This window comes from Lynx canadensis, chromosome B4 (assembly GCF_007474595.2).
Source record: "Lynx canadensis isolate LIC74 chromosome B4, mLynCan4.pri.v2, whole genome shotgun sequence".
Lineage (NCBI taxonomy): Eukaryota > Metazoa > Chordata > Mammalia > Carnivora > Felidae > Lynx > Lynx canadensis.
Genome location: NC_044309.1, coordinates 22,364,664 through 22,385,314, shown reverse-complemented (window position 1 = coordinate 22,385,314; position 20,651 = coordinate 22,364,664). Strand labels below are relative to the sequence as shown.

Here is a 20,651-nt window from a genome sequence, read left to right as displayed (position 1 = left end):
AAAAAAAGCTGAAAATGATGAGACAGCAAATCATAATCTGGAAGAGATAAATGCAAACTAAGCCTTTGACAGAAATCAATGTAACAAATAAACCTGAGGTGCCTGGGTGGCTCAGTCAGTTAAGCATCTGACTCTTGGTTTCGGCTCAGGTCATGTTCTCCCAGCTAATGAGTTCAAGCCTGGCATCGGGCTCTGGACTAACAGTGTGCAGAGCCTGCTTGGGATTCTCTCTCTCCCTCTCTTTCTGCTCCTCCCCACTTGTGCTCCCATGTGCGCACACACACACACACACACACACTCTCAAAATAAATAAATAAACTTAAAAACATACACATAACAGATAAACCCAAGAGAGGGTGTAAAAATGGCATTTGCTCTCAAAGCTTATGGGGCAACTCAAGGTCATGGTACTCAACCGGAAGTAAAACAGATGCTGTGTGGAGTAACTGGAGAAAGAACATGGACACGGGGCAAGTACATTCTGGACCTGGAAGAGCATTGGTCTTCGCACATTCAATGCCCAGTGCACATTTGCATACGAGAATGTTCTGGTTGAGTTGAAATGTTTAAAAACAAAAAGGAGGGGTGCCTGGGTGGCGCAGTCGGTTAAGCGTCCGACTTCAGCCAGGTCACGATCTCGCGGTCCGTGAGTTCGAGCCCCGCGTCAGGCTCTGGGCTGATGGCTCAGAGCCTGGAGCCGGTTTCCGATTCTGTGTCTCCCTCTCTCTCTGCCCCTCCCCCGTTCATGCTCTGTCTCTCTCTGTCCCAAAAAAAATAAATAAACGTTGAAAAAAAAATTAAAAAAAAAAAAGAAGAAAAACAAAAAGGAAAGAGAGAAGGCGAGGAGGGACAGAGGGAGGACAATGGACCCAAAAGATGGAATCAGTGAGCAGTAATGACAGCACTACAGCCCATTCATGTCTCCCGAACAACCGCTACAACAATACCACCCCATCCACCTGCTCCTCTCCCATCAGCGTCCCCGTGTTGTTTGAGTAAAACCGGTGACTGCTCCAGCTGTGACCTCGGGAAGTGCTCATGGAGGAAATCCTTGTACATTCCACTGGCCCAAAAATATCCCTTTGGGGCAAGTTTGACACAACTAAGTGTGGTAAGCTGTATTCATCTCCACACTGTCAAAACCTGTGGCTCAGTTCAAAGCTCCATGTGACGGCCCCTGAGCATTACCCACTGTTCACACGTCACCTCCACGCCTGCACACTGGTTGGAGCATACCCCTCGAACATCTCACATCAGGGGAAGGGCAGGAAGAGGAGAGGGCAGGCCTGATAAAACAAAGATACTGTGAGAGGAAGGCAAAAGGAGGTTGGTGCAAAAGTCCAAAAACTACACAATTTTGTTGAAAAACCCACTGGACTCCAGACCAGATTTTTTTCCTCCAAGTCCCATCCCTATAGCTGATCCCAAGAGTTAATACCCATCCCTCTCGGGACGATGACTAACATGCTTCCGTGGCAGTCCACTGGTCTTTCAGTGGTTCCACGTATGGACAGATGACACAGGGTGCTTAGTGACTTGCTCAAGGTCTGGGCACAGGTAGGAGCTGAGTGAGGACATGGGGTGCTCATCGGGCGCATTTGCCTTCCCCACTACCCCAGCCACAGCCCTTCGTCCCTTCATCCTTCTCCAATCAGACCCCAAGTCATTCCCATTTTTCTTTCGAATATCTGATGTGTGTGTCATCCTTCAGTGCTGGCTGAGCTCCATGCCCAAAGCCTTATCACTGTGGCCCGGATGCTGCAACCATTTCCAGGCCAGGACCCAGGCTGTTCTCACGGTCCCTCCTACATAGCCCCGAGCAGATAACCTTTCAACTTTGCTTTTATTCCACTTCTGAGCTCAAGACTACAAGGTTGCCCTGTGTCTGACAGCCCAAGCTTTCTGCTGACTTTCAAGGTCCAACACAACCTGGCCGTCCTCTGCCTGACTCCCCTGTCTTCCCCCTCTGCCGAATGACACCATCACCTCACTTAAACTGGCCTACCCATTGATTCACAGGGGAGCCACCTCTATTCTTGTCTCAACATTGGCTCTTCCTGTCCCCCTCCTCCTCTATCACAATGCCTCCATGGCTGCATTCTATCCATTCAAATCATAACCCATTAATCTCCTTGCCACAGATATTTGCTGAATACCTACTATGCCCTGGGGATCGAGGAAATAGATAATTAGGACAAGTCTGTCTCCAGGAGACCTCTATCATTCTAAGAGACACCAATTCAAATGTCCATCTCTGTGTGAAATCCTCCCCCTCTGCTCTCCCACTGCTCTGAACTCCAGCAAGCTTTTGAAGTACATACTCCCATTCCCTGGCGTGTCTCACAGAAGAAGAGTCCCCAAAGCAATAATTCTGTGGTCAAACAGGCTTGGGAAACATTATGTTTCGTTCCTCACCCACCTGTTCCCAAACCTCCAAATGAGACATAGAATGCCTTTTAGCATATTAAAAGATCGGATAGACCCTGCAGTGTAGAATTTCATTTAACTCTAGATAACCAAAAATATCCCCAAATTAGAGATCTTCTCTCCATTCCCCAAACAACTAGTAACAGCCTGGGGATCCGGGATTCAGCAGAGCATGTTTTTACAAAATGCTGATCTAGATCACTGCAATTTCTTTATTTCATTTATTCTTTATTTTTTTTTTATAGTTTATTTATTTATTTTGAGAGAGAGTGAGCATGAGTGGGGGAGAGGCAGAGAGAAAGGGGGAGAGAGAGAATCCCAAGCAGGCTCCACGCTGTCAGCAGGGAGGCCGATGTGGCGCTCAGACTCACAAACCATGAGATCGTGACCTAAGCCGAAGTGACACATTCAACTAACTGAGCCACCCAGGTGCCCCTAGATCGCTGCAAGGTAGAACACACACTGTTTTATGCTGCCCTAATGCATACTGCCCTCACCCCTCCAGGATAATGCTCTCCTGAATGCAAAGGGTTTTGACAGGTACTCAACACCTGCGATCTACTTGATAGGATGTATCATCTCATGTAATCCTCACCACAAAAGTATTGTCAGTCTCATTTCTGCGGTTAAGAAAAGCCTCAGGAAAACAGATGATTCACCTACACTGCACAGCTCAGAGCGTCCAGCATATAAAAAACTCAGTTATATCGGACCCCATAGTTATCACTCAACAGACGCGCCCCCGGCAGGGCCGGTACTGGCTACTCTACACATACTGCCTGATGTCGAGCTGACAGTGTAGGTCGATGAAAAACAACCATGTGATTGAATTAATCCAAGAAAACACCTGCAGGAAGGATGAATAAGGGCAAAGACGTAAGCCGGCTACGAGAAAGCAGAGGACAGTCTAGACGCCCGCAATATGAGTTCTGTATCAATCAGCTGGACTGAATAACATTGGTCTTTTCTGGATTCCTCAATACTGCAAATCTCCATCTGACCTGGTGGCAATTTTCTCTAGGTTTTGCCGATCACCACATCAGAGGCGTCTCCTGCCACTGCATAGCCACACTTGGGTTTCTGACTCCCCTTCACTTCCCACCTACTCCCCGACACTCCTTAGCAGGTTTTCCAGTAGAATCTTATTTTGATTTGCTTTCAGACCTCTTCTTAATATAGCACTGTTCTCTTGCTCTTCCTTCCACTAATTAAAACAAAAGCTAATGCAGAGTTTGGTGGCACCCAATTAAACATGGATCAAAAGCCATGTGTTATGAATGATCCCCATTTAGGATTCCTTTCCTGTTTTTCTGTATCCTCTGTGATTAACGTCAACTTCCAATCAATTTTGCAAGTGAAAACGCAACTCCTTGAATTTAGTCTTTTTGATCGCTGAGTGTCCCCTCACCCTGCCCCCAGATGTCCTACTCTGTCATATTCCAAATCTTCAGAAATGCATTTCCATCTCCTTTAAGTCACAATTCAAAATATCAGTCCCCTGGGAAACATTTCCAGCTAGCTCCTTCATCTGGTCCCTCAAGTAACATCATCATCTGTTTCGTAGTAGACTGCTTTCTGCTTATTTTTTTCCCATTGTTTTTCATCACGCCCAAATTTCGATGACTATTGTTTCTGATTGCATTCTGATTTCTCTTAGACATAGCCAAGATTTGGAATTTCTGAGGACAGTTTTTTCATACTGATTCTTTCCATCGTAATTATATCCTTTGTTCACAGGCTCCAGCATTTCATTACATCTCACTTCATTAAATGCTCCCATATATACTAATATAAATTCTCTAAATGCAGCTTGTAATTTTGTCATGACACCATGATCCTTCCATCTGGAGGTGTTGCTCTGGCAATAGTAACATCTTCTCAACGTTTACGTCCCGTAGATACTTAAATCACTATTTATGTCACTGCTTCTTTGGTGCCAAATTCCTTTTCTTTCCAGAATTATTGAAGGCCAATCTAATAGGAGGCGGGCATTTCAGCCACTGTAAGATGACCACCAAATTGCATACTTACGACAATGGCCAAACCGGTACCCCCATTCCAACCCTTCTCCATTTTCTCGACATTTTAGATTAATGTCTATTGGTTTTGCTGTGCATCAGAGAGATGGTGTGATGTGGAGGCAAAAAACCAAGACCTGCCCCACAGCCAAATAATAGGATTCAGTACCGGTGACTTGCCCTGTCACTGTGAACAAGAGCTAAGTAAGCTGTGCCTCAGTTTCCCATTCTGTTAAGGAGAGTTCATAATATTGCCTACCACGCAGGGTTGTTGAGACGGTGAAATATACCAATATGGGCAAAGAGCAATAGTGTCATAATATTAACTGAGGCCAATAAGATGTTCTCCTTGCAGTCTTTTCCACTGTTTCACCACTATAAACAGCAGTCAAGAAAACAGTGCTAAAAAAAATGCTGAACATTTAACTAACCTCCATGCTCACATTCTCCATCTGGGTAAGGGCCTTCTTCCTTCATCCCACTGTGGCTTATTGTTAGTATTTGCTCCACATACCTTGTAGTAGATTTCTTTTATTTTTTTATTTTTTTTTAATGTTTGTTTATTTTTGAGAGAGAGAGAGACAGAGCATGAGTGGGGGAGGGGTAGAGAGAGAGGGAGACACAGAATCCAAACCGGCCTCTGAGCTGTTAGCACAGAGCCTGACTTGGGGCTCGAACTCACGAGCCACGAGATCATGACCTGAGCCAAAGTGGGACGCTCAACCAACTGAGCCACTCAGGCGCCCCTCTTGTATTAGATTTCTTAAGCGCCAAAATGCTGTTTCCTTTTCCCTTAAAGTTTAGGCAAGAAACTGGTCTGTAAATGCATATTTAGTCATTAGTTTTGAACAGCTCCCTGGTTCTTGCTACTAAACATGGCTGTTCTCCCATCATTTTCCTTTTTTGGTTGAGAATAAATTAGTAGCTCTAAAGAATTTCTTAGCTGGGTTCTATTGCTTTAGTTTAATTTATAAACTTTTCATTTGTGTATTTATTTATTTATGAAGCATATATAATTATTTGGAACCTGCCCCCTCTACAACTTTAGCCTTTTATCCACATCTTCACCAGGGCCCAAGGCTTCCACGAACGATGGTCTATGGTCTTAGTGTGCCTTTAGTTCCAATTAGATCACTTTCCAGGTTTCACTGACACACATATTCATGAATGTAAATGCATATTTGAGAAATTCTAACACTTCACACATATGGATTGATTAGGATTAGAATAAATGTGATAGGAAAAGAACAAATGTGATAGGAAAAAAAAATCTGATTGGGGCACTGACTGGCTTAGTCCATAGACCATGTGATTCTTGATCTCGGGGTTGTGAGTTCCAGCCCCAGGTTGGGGGTAGAATTATTTAAAATCTTAGGGACGCCTGGGTGGCTCAGTCAGTTGAGCGTCCGACGTCAGCTCAGGTCATGATCTCATGGCTCGTGAGTTCGAGATTTCATGATCTCAGATTTCACAGTTTGTGAGTTAGAGCCCCCTGTCGGGCTCTGTGCTGACAGCTCAGAGCCTGTAGCCTGCTTCATATTCAGTGTCTCCCTCTCTCTCTGTCCCTCCCCCACTCGCACTCTGTCTCTCTCTCAAAAATAAATAAACATTAATAAAAAAATTTTAAAAAAAGAATTACTTAAAATCTTTAAAAAAAAAAAAAGGAAAATAAACCATCTGATTAATTTGGAGTTTTCACACATGACGTAGGGACGACATCAATTTCCCAAGGTATACAATGATACCCTGAGATCTACTGCATGAGGAATAATTCAGTGTGATTGAAATTCTGCCATAATATAATTAAGTTTATAAAAAAAAAGTCAAAGATGCCACTATATAAAGGTGTAAATATATGTTAATATATTTATATTACATTTAAACGTGATTAATGCCATTGTACAGATAAGTATAAAGTTCTGTGTATGGATGTGCGATGTGCTGATGAAACCCTAAATGTTTATTTAGCATGAGCAGGAGTTGGAGCAAAGAGAGAGGGAGACAGAATCCAAAGCAGGCTCCAGGCTCCAAGCTGTCAGCACAGAGCCAGATGCAGAGCTTGAACCTATGAACCGTGAGATCACGACCTGAGCTAAAGTCGGATACTTAACCAACTAAGCCACCGAGGCGCCCCACTCACTTTTCAGTGTGTGGCATTCAATGTCTGTGGGTCACATAGCGAAGCCCTTTAAATCACAGGCTTTCTGTGATTAGATGAGTTGTGATCGGGTATTAACTGTCTCCTCCCTTCTATTAACCCTGCTTTGCATTCAAAAAGCTTCCCCTGTGGAAGGTGACGTCCAGATCACACAAATTATTGGTAGCAAACAATACCTGCGTACACAGGTGTAGAAAACAGAAGCAGAGTTGACAGAGGGAGGTTTGCCACCAACAATCTGCACACTCATTCATTCATTCAACAAAAACTGATCATGCTTAAGTTAGGTTCCATACTCCCTTCAATGGTGATTTTACCAAGGTATTTAAGACAAGGTTCTTGTCCTCCAAAATATTCTACGTGGGAGAAAGAAACACAAAGAGAAGTACAATAAAGGCATGATTAGATACTACAATATAGGTACTGCAAGACGTTATGACCAACTCAGAAGGTGCGACATTTGGCCTGGATCATGAAGGATCGGTATCTGTGCACGAACGCCGTATTTCTTTTATTGACTTGATGGCAGGGACCACGCCTCATCACAGCACCTTTACCATGGCAGGTGCCAAATAAATACGTATGGGATGAATAAGTGAAAGAAATCCAAATTTTAAGCTTTTGATGAAGGAAAAATCGAAATAAGTTTCGGAATTATAATAAAATTAGGCTCTGACGATGGAAAAAATAATCTTCGGGTACTCAAATACGTGTGGGCAGAAAAGAAAACTGCCTTTAAATACTAATCTGAAAATAAGAACCACTGAGACTCTTCTTTTGGATACCATAGACCAGAAGATTGTAATGCCACGAGCTGCCTTTGAAACAGGAGGAAGATCCATCGCTTTCTGAGGCTGTTTTTCAGTACTCTGAGATACTGAGATTATTGTCCTTTGACAAATGGGGGAACTGAGACAGAGAAGGATGAAGTCATTAGCTCCAATCCTGCAATTAGCACATGGAGGAGGCTGGATTCCGACCCAGCCCTGCCTTGTCCCAGAACCACACCCTTAGCTGCCGGGCGATGTAGCTTCACCCCCTGACTGGCCCACACAAGTAACCTTTACTACTACTATGCAGATAAACACTATGCAACATTAATGGTCATCTGCTATCTTTGAAGACAGGTAGGAAGGAGGTTGCTACTAAACATGGCTGTTCTCCCATCAGGAGACCTCTGTTCAATAATTTAGGCTGAAGAAAATTCTTGACTGACTTATTTTCAAAGGCCCAAATTGAAGTTTTCAACCATAAACCTTCCAGCGTCTGGACTCAGATTCTGAAATGTAAGGTATGCTCTAATTCTCCTTATGTTTAATACCAAGGAACTGGAACCTAGATGCCCTTGGTATCCAGATACTTCAGGTAAGATGCTGGCTACCGCAGTTACCATCTTCCTTTCAAACTCCCCCCAGTGTCATTCTGTTCATGAAGGCCGCTTCTCTGGGAGGCAGCCAGGCAAACAGCCACCAGAAGAATATGTGGTACTGAGAAGCTCAATATTAGGTAAGTGGTCAGACTTGTTTATTTGAATTCCTCCTTATGGCTGGTCATCTGATCTTCCTGCAAAGGAAGCCTGGAATAATCCGCTTTAAGGTCAGGGAGGAACAAAGGGCATCGTGGAGAAGAAGACAGGAAAGAGGAACCACGCAGCAGGAGAAAAAGAATAGAAAAGCCAGAGGATCAAGTACTGTCCATAGGAATTTCCTAAACCATTACCTGAGCTTATCTCTGATTAGGGTTCATTGGCGACACTACAATGGAATGAAAAAATATATACACAGATCCATGCATCAGACTCTATCCCTCTCTGGATGGTCAGCTTGGAATACACAAGAATTCAGCCTGAGTTACCCAATAAAGGGACAGCTGACCAGCCATGGCCAGACTACACCTGTGGCAGACACGTATGGGATAGGAGATGAGAGGTTGGGGCCACTAAGCCACAGTCATTATTTCCTGTCATCTGATACCATGCACCCTTCAGGTTATATTTAGGCTCCCCATGTGAGAGTTTTAGCCAGTTACTATCATCATAGCAGTAGCAATAGTTATGAGATGATAAATAATAACAGTAATGATAACAATTGAAATGTTTTTAGCATGGAAAATATACCATTTTGAAATACTAATTTCTCAGCAAAATGAATACATTTCTAACTTAAAAAAATACATTCCACCTTCCTCATTCAACACATAATCAATTTCCTAACCTCCTTCACCATGACCGCTAGCCCCATAGTCTCTCTCTCTCTCTCTCTCTCTCTCTGTCTCTCTCTCTCACACACACACACACACACACGCACACACACGCACACACACACAACCTCACCCTATCCCTTACACTTCATGTACAGACTCGTGGGGAGGAAAAAAAATTTCCTCTACCCTTCTAGGTTTTTTGACCGGTATATTGACATAAAAGAGATTAACGAAGAAAAACAAATTTAATTATGTATGTATGGGAGCCCCATAAGAATATGAGACCCAAGGACATGTTGGGTCAGTTGAGGCTTATATGCTATCCTGACCTAGGGAATGGGATAGGGGCTTAGGGCTTCAAAGGGGAGGAGGGTGATTCACAGGACAACAAGGAGAGATGATGCATAATTAGATGTTCGCCCTGCCATACAGATAAGTATTCCAGAGAAAAAGTAATCTCTGGTAATAGCTCTTTCTCTGAGCCAGGACCAGTATCCAAATTATTTTAGGCCATAACAACTTTACCTTGTTTATTATGCTTTTCTTGGTAACTTCCCATAATTGACTCCCTACTCCTAACATCTTCTTTTGTCTTTAGCTGAACATGATATTTAAGGTGATGGCTTTGGCCATTTTAGGGAGTTACTCAGAGTTCCTGGGTCTCTCCCATGTATACACAGGAAGCATACATATCATTAAGCTTTTGTTTGTTTTTCTTCTGTTAATCTGTCTTATATCAATTTAATTATTAGTTAGTCAAAAACCTAGACAGGTAGAAGGAATTTGTTGTTTTTTTTCCTCACCACACTACATGCTCTATAGGCAATGATCAACTTAAAGAACAGTGAAATAAACAAGGGTTCTGAGCTCAGACTTAACCAGATTCAAATTCCAACTTTCCCTTAGCAAATTGTGTGACTGTAACTATTCTGAGTTTGAGTGTCCTCGATCTGAACCACTTTGGATAAAGTACGGTGCCTCACAAACACGCGACATGTTACGTATATGGAGAGTGACCCTACTATCGACTAAAAAATAGGGAAATTTTTTACATGTCAATTATACCTCAAGAAAACTGTAGGAAATAAATTTTAAATAAGTAAGTAAAGGGGCACCTGGGTGGCTCAGTCAGTTAAGCATCCAACTGTTGATTTCAGCTCGGGTCATGGTCCCATGGTTCATGGGATGGAACCCTGCATCGGGATTTGTGCTGAGAAGAGCACAGCCTGCTTGGGATTCTCTCTCTCCCTCTCTCTCTGCCCCTTCCCTACTCACTGTCTCTATCATAATAAATAAACAAATTTTAAAATAAGTAAGTAAATAAGTAAATAAATAAATAGGGGGTACTTTCTATATATGCTTGAAATGAAAGGAGTCATCCTTTTCTTAACTACTAAAGAATTTATCTACATCAACCAGGCCTCCTGTTCTCTCCTCTTCTGGGTCTGCCACCTTTTGGCAACATGAGCAAAAAGCAAACATACAGCCTATACACTCATTTCATATTTTTAGGCACTTTAAAAAAGATTTCAGAGAAAACAGGTTTGAATTTAAACCGACAAATCGATGGGGCACCTGGGTGGCTCAGTCGGTTAAGCCTCCAACTTCAGCTCGGGTCATGATCTTGCAGTTCGTGGGTTCGAGCCCCGCGTCGGGCTCTGTGCTGACAGCTTGGGCCTGGAGCCTGCTTTGGATTTTGTGTCTCCCTCTCTCTCTGCCCCTCCCCTGTTCACACTCTGTCTCTGTCTTAAAAATAAATAAACGTTAAAAAAAATTTATTTTATTTTTTTTTTAATTTTTTTTTTAACGTTTATTTATTTTTGAGACAGAGAGAGACAGAGCATGAACGGGGGAGGGGCACAGAGAGAGGGAGACACAGAATCGGAAACAGGCTCCAGGCTCTGAGCAGTCAGCACAGAGCCCGACGCGGGGCTTGAACCCACGGACCGCGAGATTGTGACCTGAGCCAAAGTCAGACGCTTAACCGACTGAGCCACCCAGGTGCCCCCAAAAAAATTTTTTTAAATAAATAAACCGACAAATCGAGAGTGAGGATGAAGTACAGGTTCAAATTGTTCAGGCGAATGCCAATTTCCATTTCCACGGAAGATCGAAAGCTGAGTTAGACAGACATCACTTTGGTAACCGGTTAACTGGCAGGACCGCCGACTTGACACGCTAAATGAGTCTCTCTCTCTGGAGTGTGGAAATCAACAACAGCCTGTCCTCTTCCCCGACCATGAGTGTCGCAGTGGCCCTGCCTCCTTTACTATGTTCTGCATCCTCAAAGGTCAATCTGATCACATGTCTGTGGGGCCTTCAGGGGACCCCCCCCAAAACTTTGTGGTCTGTCAAAAAAGTCATTGCATACAGCCAAGAAACAACAACATCCCAAGGCACAAATGGGTGCTGTCTGTGTAGCTGTCAAGATAACCTGAAAAAACAGGTAGCTGATGACAGCAGAAAGCCAAGAATGCGAAAGGTAAACATCTGTGATTAAAAGGAAAAAAAAACAGAGAATAGAAACAAAACCCTAATGTCAGCTTGCTAAGGAAAAGGAGTTCACCACAATCTATCCCTCTGTGTTCTCCTTTACCCTGAAAATGTATTTATTTATGTCTGTCTGTCTATATGTATGTATGTAAGTATATATGTACGTACATATGTATGTATATATGTATTTATTCATTCATTCATTCATTCATTCATTCACTGTGCTAAGCACTCAAGTGCTATCTGGTTGCACAGTAATGGATCCTAGGCTTGGCTCAGTAAAGTAAGACCCCCTCACCGCCTGCAGTTTAGATGTATTTGTGGTTGAACATCGGGACACATTTGGGGGGGACTGCCTCCTCTCTGGGTCTCCCCTCTCTGACACGCTGATAAAGACAACTGAGGCTTCAGGTCAAACCTTTCCCGTAAGCTGCCTCCGTCTCGCAAACCCACAAAGAGATCTGGAACAACCCAAAGGTGGGCACGATCCACTCAACCGTTTAGTCCCCTTTGACCTGCCACTTTGCTTTCCCTCACGTTCATTGCAGAACGAGCTCTGCTCATTTTGAACGGCAACATGGTCGTACCTGGTCTCTCAGCCTCTCTTGGTGGCCCATGATCGCAGTGGCATGATGGGGGTACTTCTGCTTCAGATGTTCCAGGAAAGCTTCTCTCTTCCTGTCCATCTCAGATGTTTGCATTCCCAGTATTTCTCTGGAACTGCGGGGTCCACCTAGAGTGTGTCTCCTTGGGATATTGCGGGAAGACTTGGAAACTGAAATGCGACTGTTCCCATTAGAAAGGCGTTCCTTGGTTCTGCGACATTCTGCATCTTCTAATGACGTGACTTGTAGATTGCTTTTTCCTTGTTCTGAAAGACGAAAAAAAAATACAGTTTGCAATGAAAGATTTTACTAGAAATGCCATTTACAGAACACTAAGAGGGTTTCTGGCTGCTGTTATTATGTAACTATAACCTAGCAGGTTATTTGTTTTTTAGGCAAGACAGGAACAAAATCAACAAAGGAAATGAGAAAAATTGCACTAACACAAAAAGTTGTAGAGAAAAAGTTGGTCGTTTCCGACTCTTTCCCTGAGATTATTCAGAAGGAGAACACTTGGTCAGACAAGTTTGCAGGCAACTGGGTTACCCCTTACCTTCAACTGTAATTATAGAAAAGTTAGTTCCAGTGATTCTGATTATTTCTTTTGTTTTAATTGCAACCTCATGCTGGTAACAGGACTTTTATAGTTTCATAATCTGACGGTGGTTTCGGAGACACTTATTTCATCCCCAAGACCAAATATAGGCATTATAATCACAGACATATGAGCCCCCTGAAAACTCCAGCCCCCCTCCATTAGCATAAACCAAGCAAGCGTTAGAATTTTATTAGGTCGATATTACTACTAGGTAAGAATGGAGAGAATGTAAAGGCTTGGACACATTTGGCCTGAAGTGGACTTTAAAACACACAGTGAAAAGGGGAGAGATATGGTACATTTTGATGGCCTTGACCTAGACCCTTGGCCTGGACCTTGTCTCAGACATGGCCTTTCCAGGCCAAGTTGATTTCCACCTAGAAGGGAGCAAAGGAGGCAGGCGATGACAGTGGATAGGGAATCTCTGCTCATGCTCAATGGTTGGCAAGAAGGGTGTCAGGTCTGCATCTCCTAGCTGACTGAAAAAGGAGAATTACTTCTTAAAAAACAAAACTAGAAAGGGAGAGTTATGAACATTCAAAAGCACTTCAGATTCTCTTCAGCAGGAGCGGTACTTACACATCACACAGATGCAGGCAGGATAAGGTACTCCTGATCCGTGAACCCTGGGCTCTCAGGCGTCCTGCCTTTGACCTCACACCCAGACCATACAATATGATCTCTAAACCTCACCATCTTCCTTCATAAAATGAGGATGGCTGGACCAGTATTAGATGTGCAGCGTCTTCTAGCTCTAAATCCTTTAAAACCCAGTCTCAATGAGTTTTTAAAGAAGTTTCCGGTAAAAGCTCATTTGCTAATTATTTATCTTTAATAGTTCTATGCAGAAAAAAAAGATCCACTATTTGAAAGTTCTAGACTTGAGTCTCAGATAGACAAACGAAACTTCACGCCAGTGATTCCCAGAGCATCCAGTTTATATACACACCAGCTCACCTAAAGGCCATGCCCCCAGTGCATTTCCCTCGTTGTCTAGAAACGCCTCTGTAGACAACCCCAGGTCTGACGCCCTTTGGGTAGGCATAGTGAACATTTTCAACTCAGGCTGGTTTTCCTATTCTGGTTTTCCATCCAGAGAATGGTGTTCTGGGAACAATTCTTCTTGTTTACCCTTCACTTCTCATTACATTGCTAATTATAGCATCTCCATCAGACACCAATGAGGAAAGGGAGGAAAAAATAGCCAAATTAGTTAATTCTCCTACTCTTCATTAGTTTCAGCAGTAAATTTAGAAGGGGAAGAAGACCGAACTATTGATTAAAAAGATATTGAGAGATTAACTGTATCATTTATTTAGGCTCCCTTCTCATTACGTGGACCCACATGACGGCTGCCTTTTTTGTGGTGTCTTCTTTAATAAAACAGAAGTAACAGGATCCACTGAATAAAGCGAGTTGCAAAAAATGCCATATGTCAGGTTGGTAAATACGCGTGCAATCTGGTTTCGCTTTAGCTTTCGCAGTGCGTATGTGTGCACATGAGTTTTACATTGGCCAAAAACTTGTTGTATACTTGATATAACACTATTCACTTTTACACAGAATTTTTAACGGTTACTTTCGACATCATTAACATATTTTAAAAAATGACCCTGGGCAGCTAGATTAATTGGCAGGATTGAATCTCCAGGAAGGGGACTTCCTCACATGGGCAAACACACAGACACCCATATGGATAAACGTTCGGGCACCTTCAGCCACCAACAGCAGCAGAAAGTTCCATCTGCCTTGCTCTGCCACACTGACTCACAGGAACTATTTTGTCTCATCTAAGGATCCCCAGACGAGGTCAAGACAGCCAGAACGGTAGCCCCTTGGAGACTGAAAACAGTTTTCCGCTTTCTTCCTTCAGATAAATTCGGAAAGGAGTGGGGGAGGGGAGGAGTGGTGGTCTTTGCAGCCAATCTCCTGTCACCATTTACCTTTGGGAAGCCCCAACTTGCTGACTCTAAACCCCTGCCCTTTTCTAACACTTTGCACCGGAAGGTCACGTCAGCCTTAGGTTACTTTCCCATTTTTTCTTTTCTGTGCATTCTTCTAAAATGTCTCCAGTTGTTTAACAAGGTTGAATGTGACTTGGAGGAAGGCAGCAAAAGCACTGATGCCCAAATGCGCCAACGGCCAAAGGCACAGTCCTTTGGCGGACGTCCAATTGAGGGCGGAGCTCACTCCTTCCCGTGGCTCCCTTTCTTGCCCTTCACCCCACTCCGCTATCGGCCCGGTCTGTCTCCCGTCCCACCACCAGGCACCTGCTCACAGGCACCAACAACACCCCAACCCTACTGTCCACACAAAGCCACTTGAACACGTGTCCCGGTCACCTGAGCCCTTTCCTCAGGGAGGCTCAGTTCTTGGGGGCTCTCAATTCCCGGGCCTGAGGGAGAACTGACAACTCTACCACTCCAGTCATTTGGGGACACCATGATCCTTCAGCTGGGGAGAAAAACTAAGCAGGGCAAAACAAGAGGCGACCGGGCAAAGGACAGGCAGTCACAATTGCACAGCCGTGGAGTCAGAGATCTGAGTCCCACCCATTCTTCATTATCCACAAAGCCATCCACGCAGAAATCCAGTTCTATTTCTTGTCTGGAATGCACTCTGGTGCTAACATTGAAGTATGGGTGTGTCCAGCCACTTGCTATTCTGGGAATCCGTGTCAAACAAACAACGATGCTGTAGCGTGAAGGCAAGGCTTCCAGTTTCCCCTTCCTGCCGCTCCCAGCCTCCGCACGGCCCCGGGAAACTGCTCTTCCTAGCTCACTCCAAGCAGGGCACAGAGCAGAACAGGAGCGTCGAGCAGAGAACAGCCCCTCCAGCATTCCCGGGAGCAGAAGCAGGGATGAGGAGGGCGGCAGTGCCAGAGAGACTCTGCTGAGACGCAGCAGGTTATCCTGCGGGCAGGAGCCCACGGGAGCTGAAGGCTGGCCTCCGGGCCACAGCTCAGGTGGCCTCAGCCAAGTCAGCTGACTTCACAGCAAGAGATCTGAGACCTCGCATCCTTCAGACATTCCACGCCTGCCTTCCACCTGCGAGCCAGCGACAAGACTTCCCTGAGATTTTATTCCCGAGTTCAGATTCGGTAGGCCACAGCCTCTTTGAGAAGCAGTCCCTCCCTTCTTTGTAGTGGCTTCCTGTTCGCTGTCTCCAAGATGGAGCTTTGCAATGGTGCCAGGATCCTCTCTTGTCATAGGAACACCGTGGGGAGTTGCTGTTTCGTCTGGCTGTACAACCTCTCCGGGCCTTCTGTGGCAGCAACAGGATTTTGTCCGTCCGTGACTTCAAACCATAACGTTCTCCTGCTGCACACACAGAAAGGCTGCGTTTTCCAGCCTTCATCTAGCTGGGGCCTGGTCCTAATTCCTCCGGTCAATGCAGTGTGGGTGGCCAGAGGTGATGTGGGCCACCTTCAGCCCTGGCCCCCAGCCTTGCTGAATGATCTTCCGTGCTCCTTCTCTTTGATCTTGGGCTAGCTGCCAGTCAAAGCTCCAGAGGAAGCCGTCAAGGCCTTGGCGAATGGCGGCAGGCTACACAGAAGGGGCCTAGGTCCCAGAGCCGGCCTAAAGGTGGGCCCTCAGGAGATCTACCTGGCCGGGAATATCCACATTCCACTGTGTTCAAAACATTAACGTTGGTTGTGCTAAACCAGAGATTACAGGGTTGTTACAGCAATTCGCCTATCTGACTAATACACATCCCATATTCTGTTGGGGGCCCACGGGATTTCTTGCTTTCCCAGTTCTCTTGCTAATATCATACAGATCACCACCATATACGAACTGGCACAGAAACTACAGCCGAAATCAGACCATTATATATATTCACCTAAAAACCCTTAAAAATTAAATACGGGATAAATAAGATTTCTGGGATAGACAGAATAGGAACAGCCCTTCTGCTCCCCGGAAAAACATTCTCGGCTCAGGTGTTGGTTAGATGATTCATTCATTCTCGAAAATATTTATTGAGTGCCTACTCCGTACATTGAAAGGAGTTAGGAAATACAGTGAAGTTGTGATTGAGAGAGACATAATCCCCTTCCCTTACAGAGGATCCACATTATAATGAGGGAAGCAGACAAACAATACGTCATATAAATGTCACGTAGTGATAAGTGCTCTTTAGGATAAAACAGGTCAGGGGCAGAGACTGATGGGGCAATTCTAGAGTTCTGTGCAAAGACTTGAGTATCTGGGACTCCCCAAGCTTGCGCTCTGTGGCCAGGGCCATTTTTTGCAAGTTCAAGGTGTACAATGTGTTGGTTTGATACATTTACATATTGCAAAAAATGATTACCAGCAGAGCAAATACTATCTCGAAACACTGGTGGATCAGGGGTTGGCAGAAGCGAGCAGATGGGCTGATAACACTTTACCTGCCCAGGGGTTTCAAGAGCTTAGGGGCCTGAACAAAAGCAGACATCTCAGGGCCACTGTGGGCAGATAGAGGCGGCCCGAGGAACCTCCCCCAGGATCGCTCCAAGGAGCCCATGGGCTTTAAAGGGAGTGTGAGAGTCTTAGACTACAGGTTAGCCAATAACTACGGAGCGCACACAGGGCACCTCGCAGTATACTTTCACACTGTTGTTTTTCTAGTAAGCTGCCTACTCAGCCACGGAAACCTCACTGATTAGAGCCATTCTTGGGGCGACCATCTGCCCCAATTTGCCAAAACAGTTGTGGGTTACAACTGCTGTCCCCGCAAAATTATTCATAGGGTTCCTTTTCACTCTCCAAAGTGTCTCAGTCTGGACAATAAGTTACATGATCACCCAGGGGATCCTTATCTACAGTAGATTGGTAAACGCCAAGCCCGGCGGTGGAATAATTAGCCTTTGGTTCAAGAAATATTTATTGAGTGTTTTCTACGTGCCTGGTGTTCTGTTAGTGCAGGAAATGCAAAGATGAGGAAGACCTGGTCTGCCCTGGAATATCACGTTCTTATTGGGTGCAACCATCAAGAATGCCGGGCTAGAAATGGACACGGTGTATTACGAATGATGTGAACAGAGGCCTGGCTTCCCTGTGTGGTCCTCGTGCTGACCAAAGAACTGAAACTGATGCCATCCTCCTTCGCTGCATCGCTTCACCCAGAACTCAAAGGGACCCTACACATCCAATCTGAATGCTTCTCACCCTTACGATCTCTCCAGCCACCCCTCCCAATCTCCCTGACTTCTAAATACTCAAGTGTCCCAGGGTGTACTGGGGACCTGTCCTCCTGCACACAGACCCAGTCCTAGCAGATCTGACATTGACCCCCATCCATCCTCTTCAATTCGAGTGGAGAATATCCACGCTGCAATCAGCATCTCCTCTTGGATGCCTGATATAAACCTCTGGATCCTAACCTATCCAAAGGACTTCCTATTTTCCCCTCCACTTCCAAACTATACACACCCTCTCCTCCTCAACTCCACTCAAATGCCTTCCCTTTTGAGTAAATGGCAACTCCATTCCTCCAGCTAGGCAGGCCAACATTTCTGAAATCATCTCTGACTTCTCCTTTTCTCTTATATCCCACATCCAATCCCTCAGCAAATTCTTTTGCCTTAACTTTCAGTATACATCTGGAAGTGTCTCATCACCTGTTTGACCACCTGCTGGTCCAACCTGGTCCCTGGTTTACTGCAGAAGCCTCCAAAATGGCCTCCCTGCCCTTCCCCTACCCCCCATGTGGGTTATTCTCGGCATAGCACCCAATATTTCTCTTTTATAAGACAAGTCAGACCTGCTAGCCTCTCCCCAGCTCTTTTGAAATAATCAAATGTCTGCCATAGTCTCATAGCCCTATGTGATTTGGCTTGGATTACCTCTTACCCTTTCTCCCAGCCTTCTCCCACGTCCTTGCCGTTCTTTGAACATGTTCCTGCTATTCCCTCCCTCACCTCCTTCAGATGTTTATTCAGATATACACCAGTGAGGGTCTCCCTGATAACCCTATCTACAGTTTCACCCGCAACCCATGCACTTCCTGTTCCCTTTCCCTGCCTACAGTCTTATTTCTACTTAATAGAGTTACTAGATAAAATATAAAATGCCCAATTAAAATGAAATTTCAAGTAAATAATGAATAATTTCAGCATAAGTATGTCCCAAATAGTGCACGGGATATACTCATACAAAAATAATTATCTGTTGCTCATCTGAAACTCAAATTTAACTGGGTATTTAACTCAAATACAGGGTATTTTTACTCACTAAACCTGGGAACGCTGGCATCTAACATGCTGTGTATTTTATGTATCTGTTCATTGTCTCTCTTTACCACCTCCTTCCCTCCAAACATGGCTCTTAGAACAGAAGTTCAGTGAGGGCAAGTATTTTTCATCTACTTTGTTCACTGTTTCTCCCACTGAATGAATGGGTAAATGAATAAAGTGATTACATTCCCTCAGCCTGACTATCCCCAGCCTCTGAAGCATCTTTGAATTGCTGTGTTTGTTTGAAAGTTATTTCTTAAATTGGTCCCATTCTAATTGCCCCTGTAGATTCTGGGTCATTTATTTCAACAGATGGAATCCTTGCTGTAGGATCCTGCCCTACCAGATAAGGGGGGAGGGGAGGGAAGGCAGCCTTATCTCCCACTGGACCCCACTGACCAGGCGCCCTCACGGAGAGTGCTCTGTTTTAGAAACACAAACACAGACACCTAGACCAAGACTGTAGGACTGGGGGATCCTCCAGGGTTTTCTAAGCTTCAGGTTTCCTGCATTTCACAGGACAGGGGTAAGGTGGAGAGGGGGGGTGTTTTAATTGCAGTGCTTCTGCCTAGCTTAGTTTTGCATTTTCAATGTGGATGAGTCATTTGTTACTTCCCTTTCGCCTTTTTAAAGCACACACACCTTTTCCCCTGTGCATAATCCCTACTCCCACGCAGAGCACTGTAGACCCGCAAGGCTTCATTTAGTTCCTAACTGGCCTCTGGATGAACCTGGGGTAGGGTGGGCGGGGATGGTTTCGGATTGTGCGGGTTTATGAACACGCTGCCTATATGATACCATATGATAGGCTCTATAGGCTCTGGCATCACAGACGTCAGATACTGGAAAGCAGAGAAGTCCTTTCTCTACCCAGCCTCGCTGTGAAATTTCTTTGGAACAACATAAGCTTCTGGAAATTCCCTACGGAAAAGACAAGTCTATTACAGACACAATTAAAGGAAAACTGCCTGGAGAAAATTTACCAAAATTCTCTTAACAACTCCCAACTTTTGAATAGAGAGATTCACAGAGTCCCATCCATCATCCACATAGAGGTACAAGTGCTCCCCTACTGCTCTGATCTGTAAAATAAAACATCCCTAAACTCTGTAATTTAACTCTAAAATTCCGCAAAACTTGCATCCAGTGTGCATTTGCCTCATGGGATCCCCCAACCAATGAATGGAAATGCTGCCCTCCCAGAGATAGCCTCCCAGAAACAGCTCCTTTCTCCCACGGCTGGAGCAGTGAGTATTAAAAGCTGCTTTTAGCGATATATTTTGTCATTGCCTAGAGATACAACACATACTGAATGCTTACTGTCCCACAAACGCGGTATCCCCAAGCCACTTCTTTTGCTGCTTACGAAAACCCTGCCAGAGATCAAGTCAGACCCAAGAAATCACAGCTCTCCACTCAGTTTTGAAAACGCACCACCCCAAGAAAAGCGCGTTTTCTTTGCCATGCGCCCCGTCTCGGGATTATAAAAAGCAGCCCGCGGCGAGGAACACGCTGAACTGTAACTCCATCTTTGAATGAGTCTGTTACTTACCCTGCTTCTGCCTGCTGTCTGCTGAGTAAGGAAGGCACGGCTCACATTTCTGGCTTTCATTTTCTTCCATTGTCCCTGCCTACGGCACAAGCTCCTTGCTGCTCTTTAAACTTCAGAGCGCAGTTCTGAAAGCTCCCAGAAAGCGCCTGGAAGGGGGCCCTGGGCTGGGGCGGGGGGGGGGGGGAGGGGACCGTGCGAAACCCCACCCCAAACTATTCTCCACTCCGGTGCAAAGTCTCTATCGCCGGAGAAAACTGCATTCCAGCGTCGGGCCGCCCCCGTCCCTCCGTGCCTGCGTCCCCGCGTCCGTCCGTCCGTCAGTCCGCCAGCCCGACTGGTCCCGGAGGAAGGGGGGAGGGGGGAGAGCCTGTGCCCCGG

General features: G+C 45.1%; 1 protein-coding gene across 1 annotated transcript in view; it reads right to left on the bottom strand.

Moving 5' to 3' along the window:
* KIAA1217 (KIAA1217 ortholog) overlaps positions 1-20,401 on the bottom strand; it is a 305,103-nt gene extending 284,702 nt beyond the window's left edge. Inside the window, 2 exon segments of the mRNA XM_030321322.1 lie at positions 11,886-12,169; positions 20,274-20,401. Coding sequence (XP_030177182.1) covers positions 11,886-12,169; positions 20,274-20,343 — 354 coding nt within the window. The 5' untranslated portion in view covers positions 20,344-20,401.
* Positions 20,402-20,651: the final 250 nt, after the last annotated feature.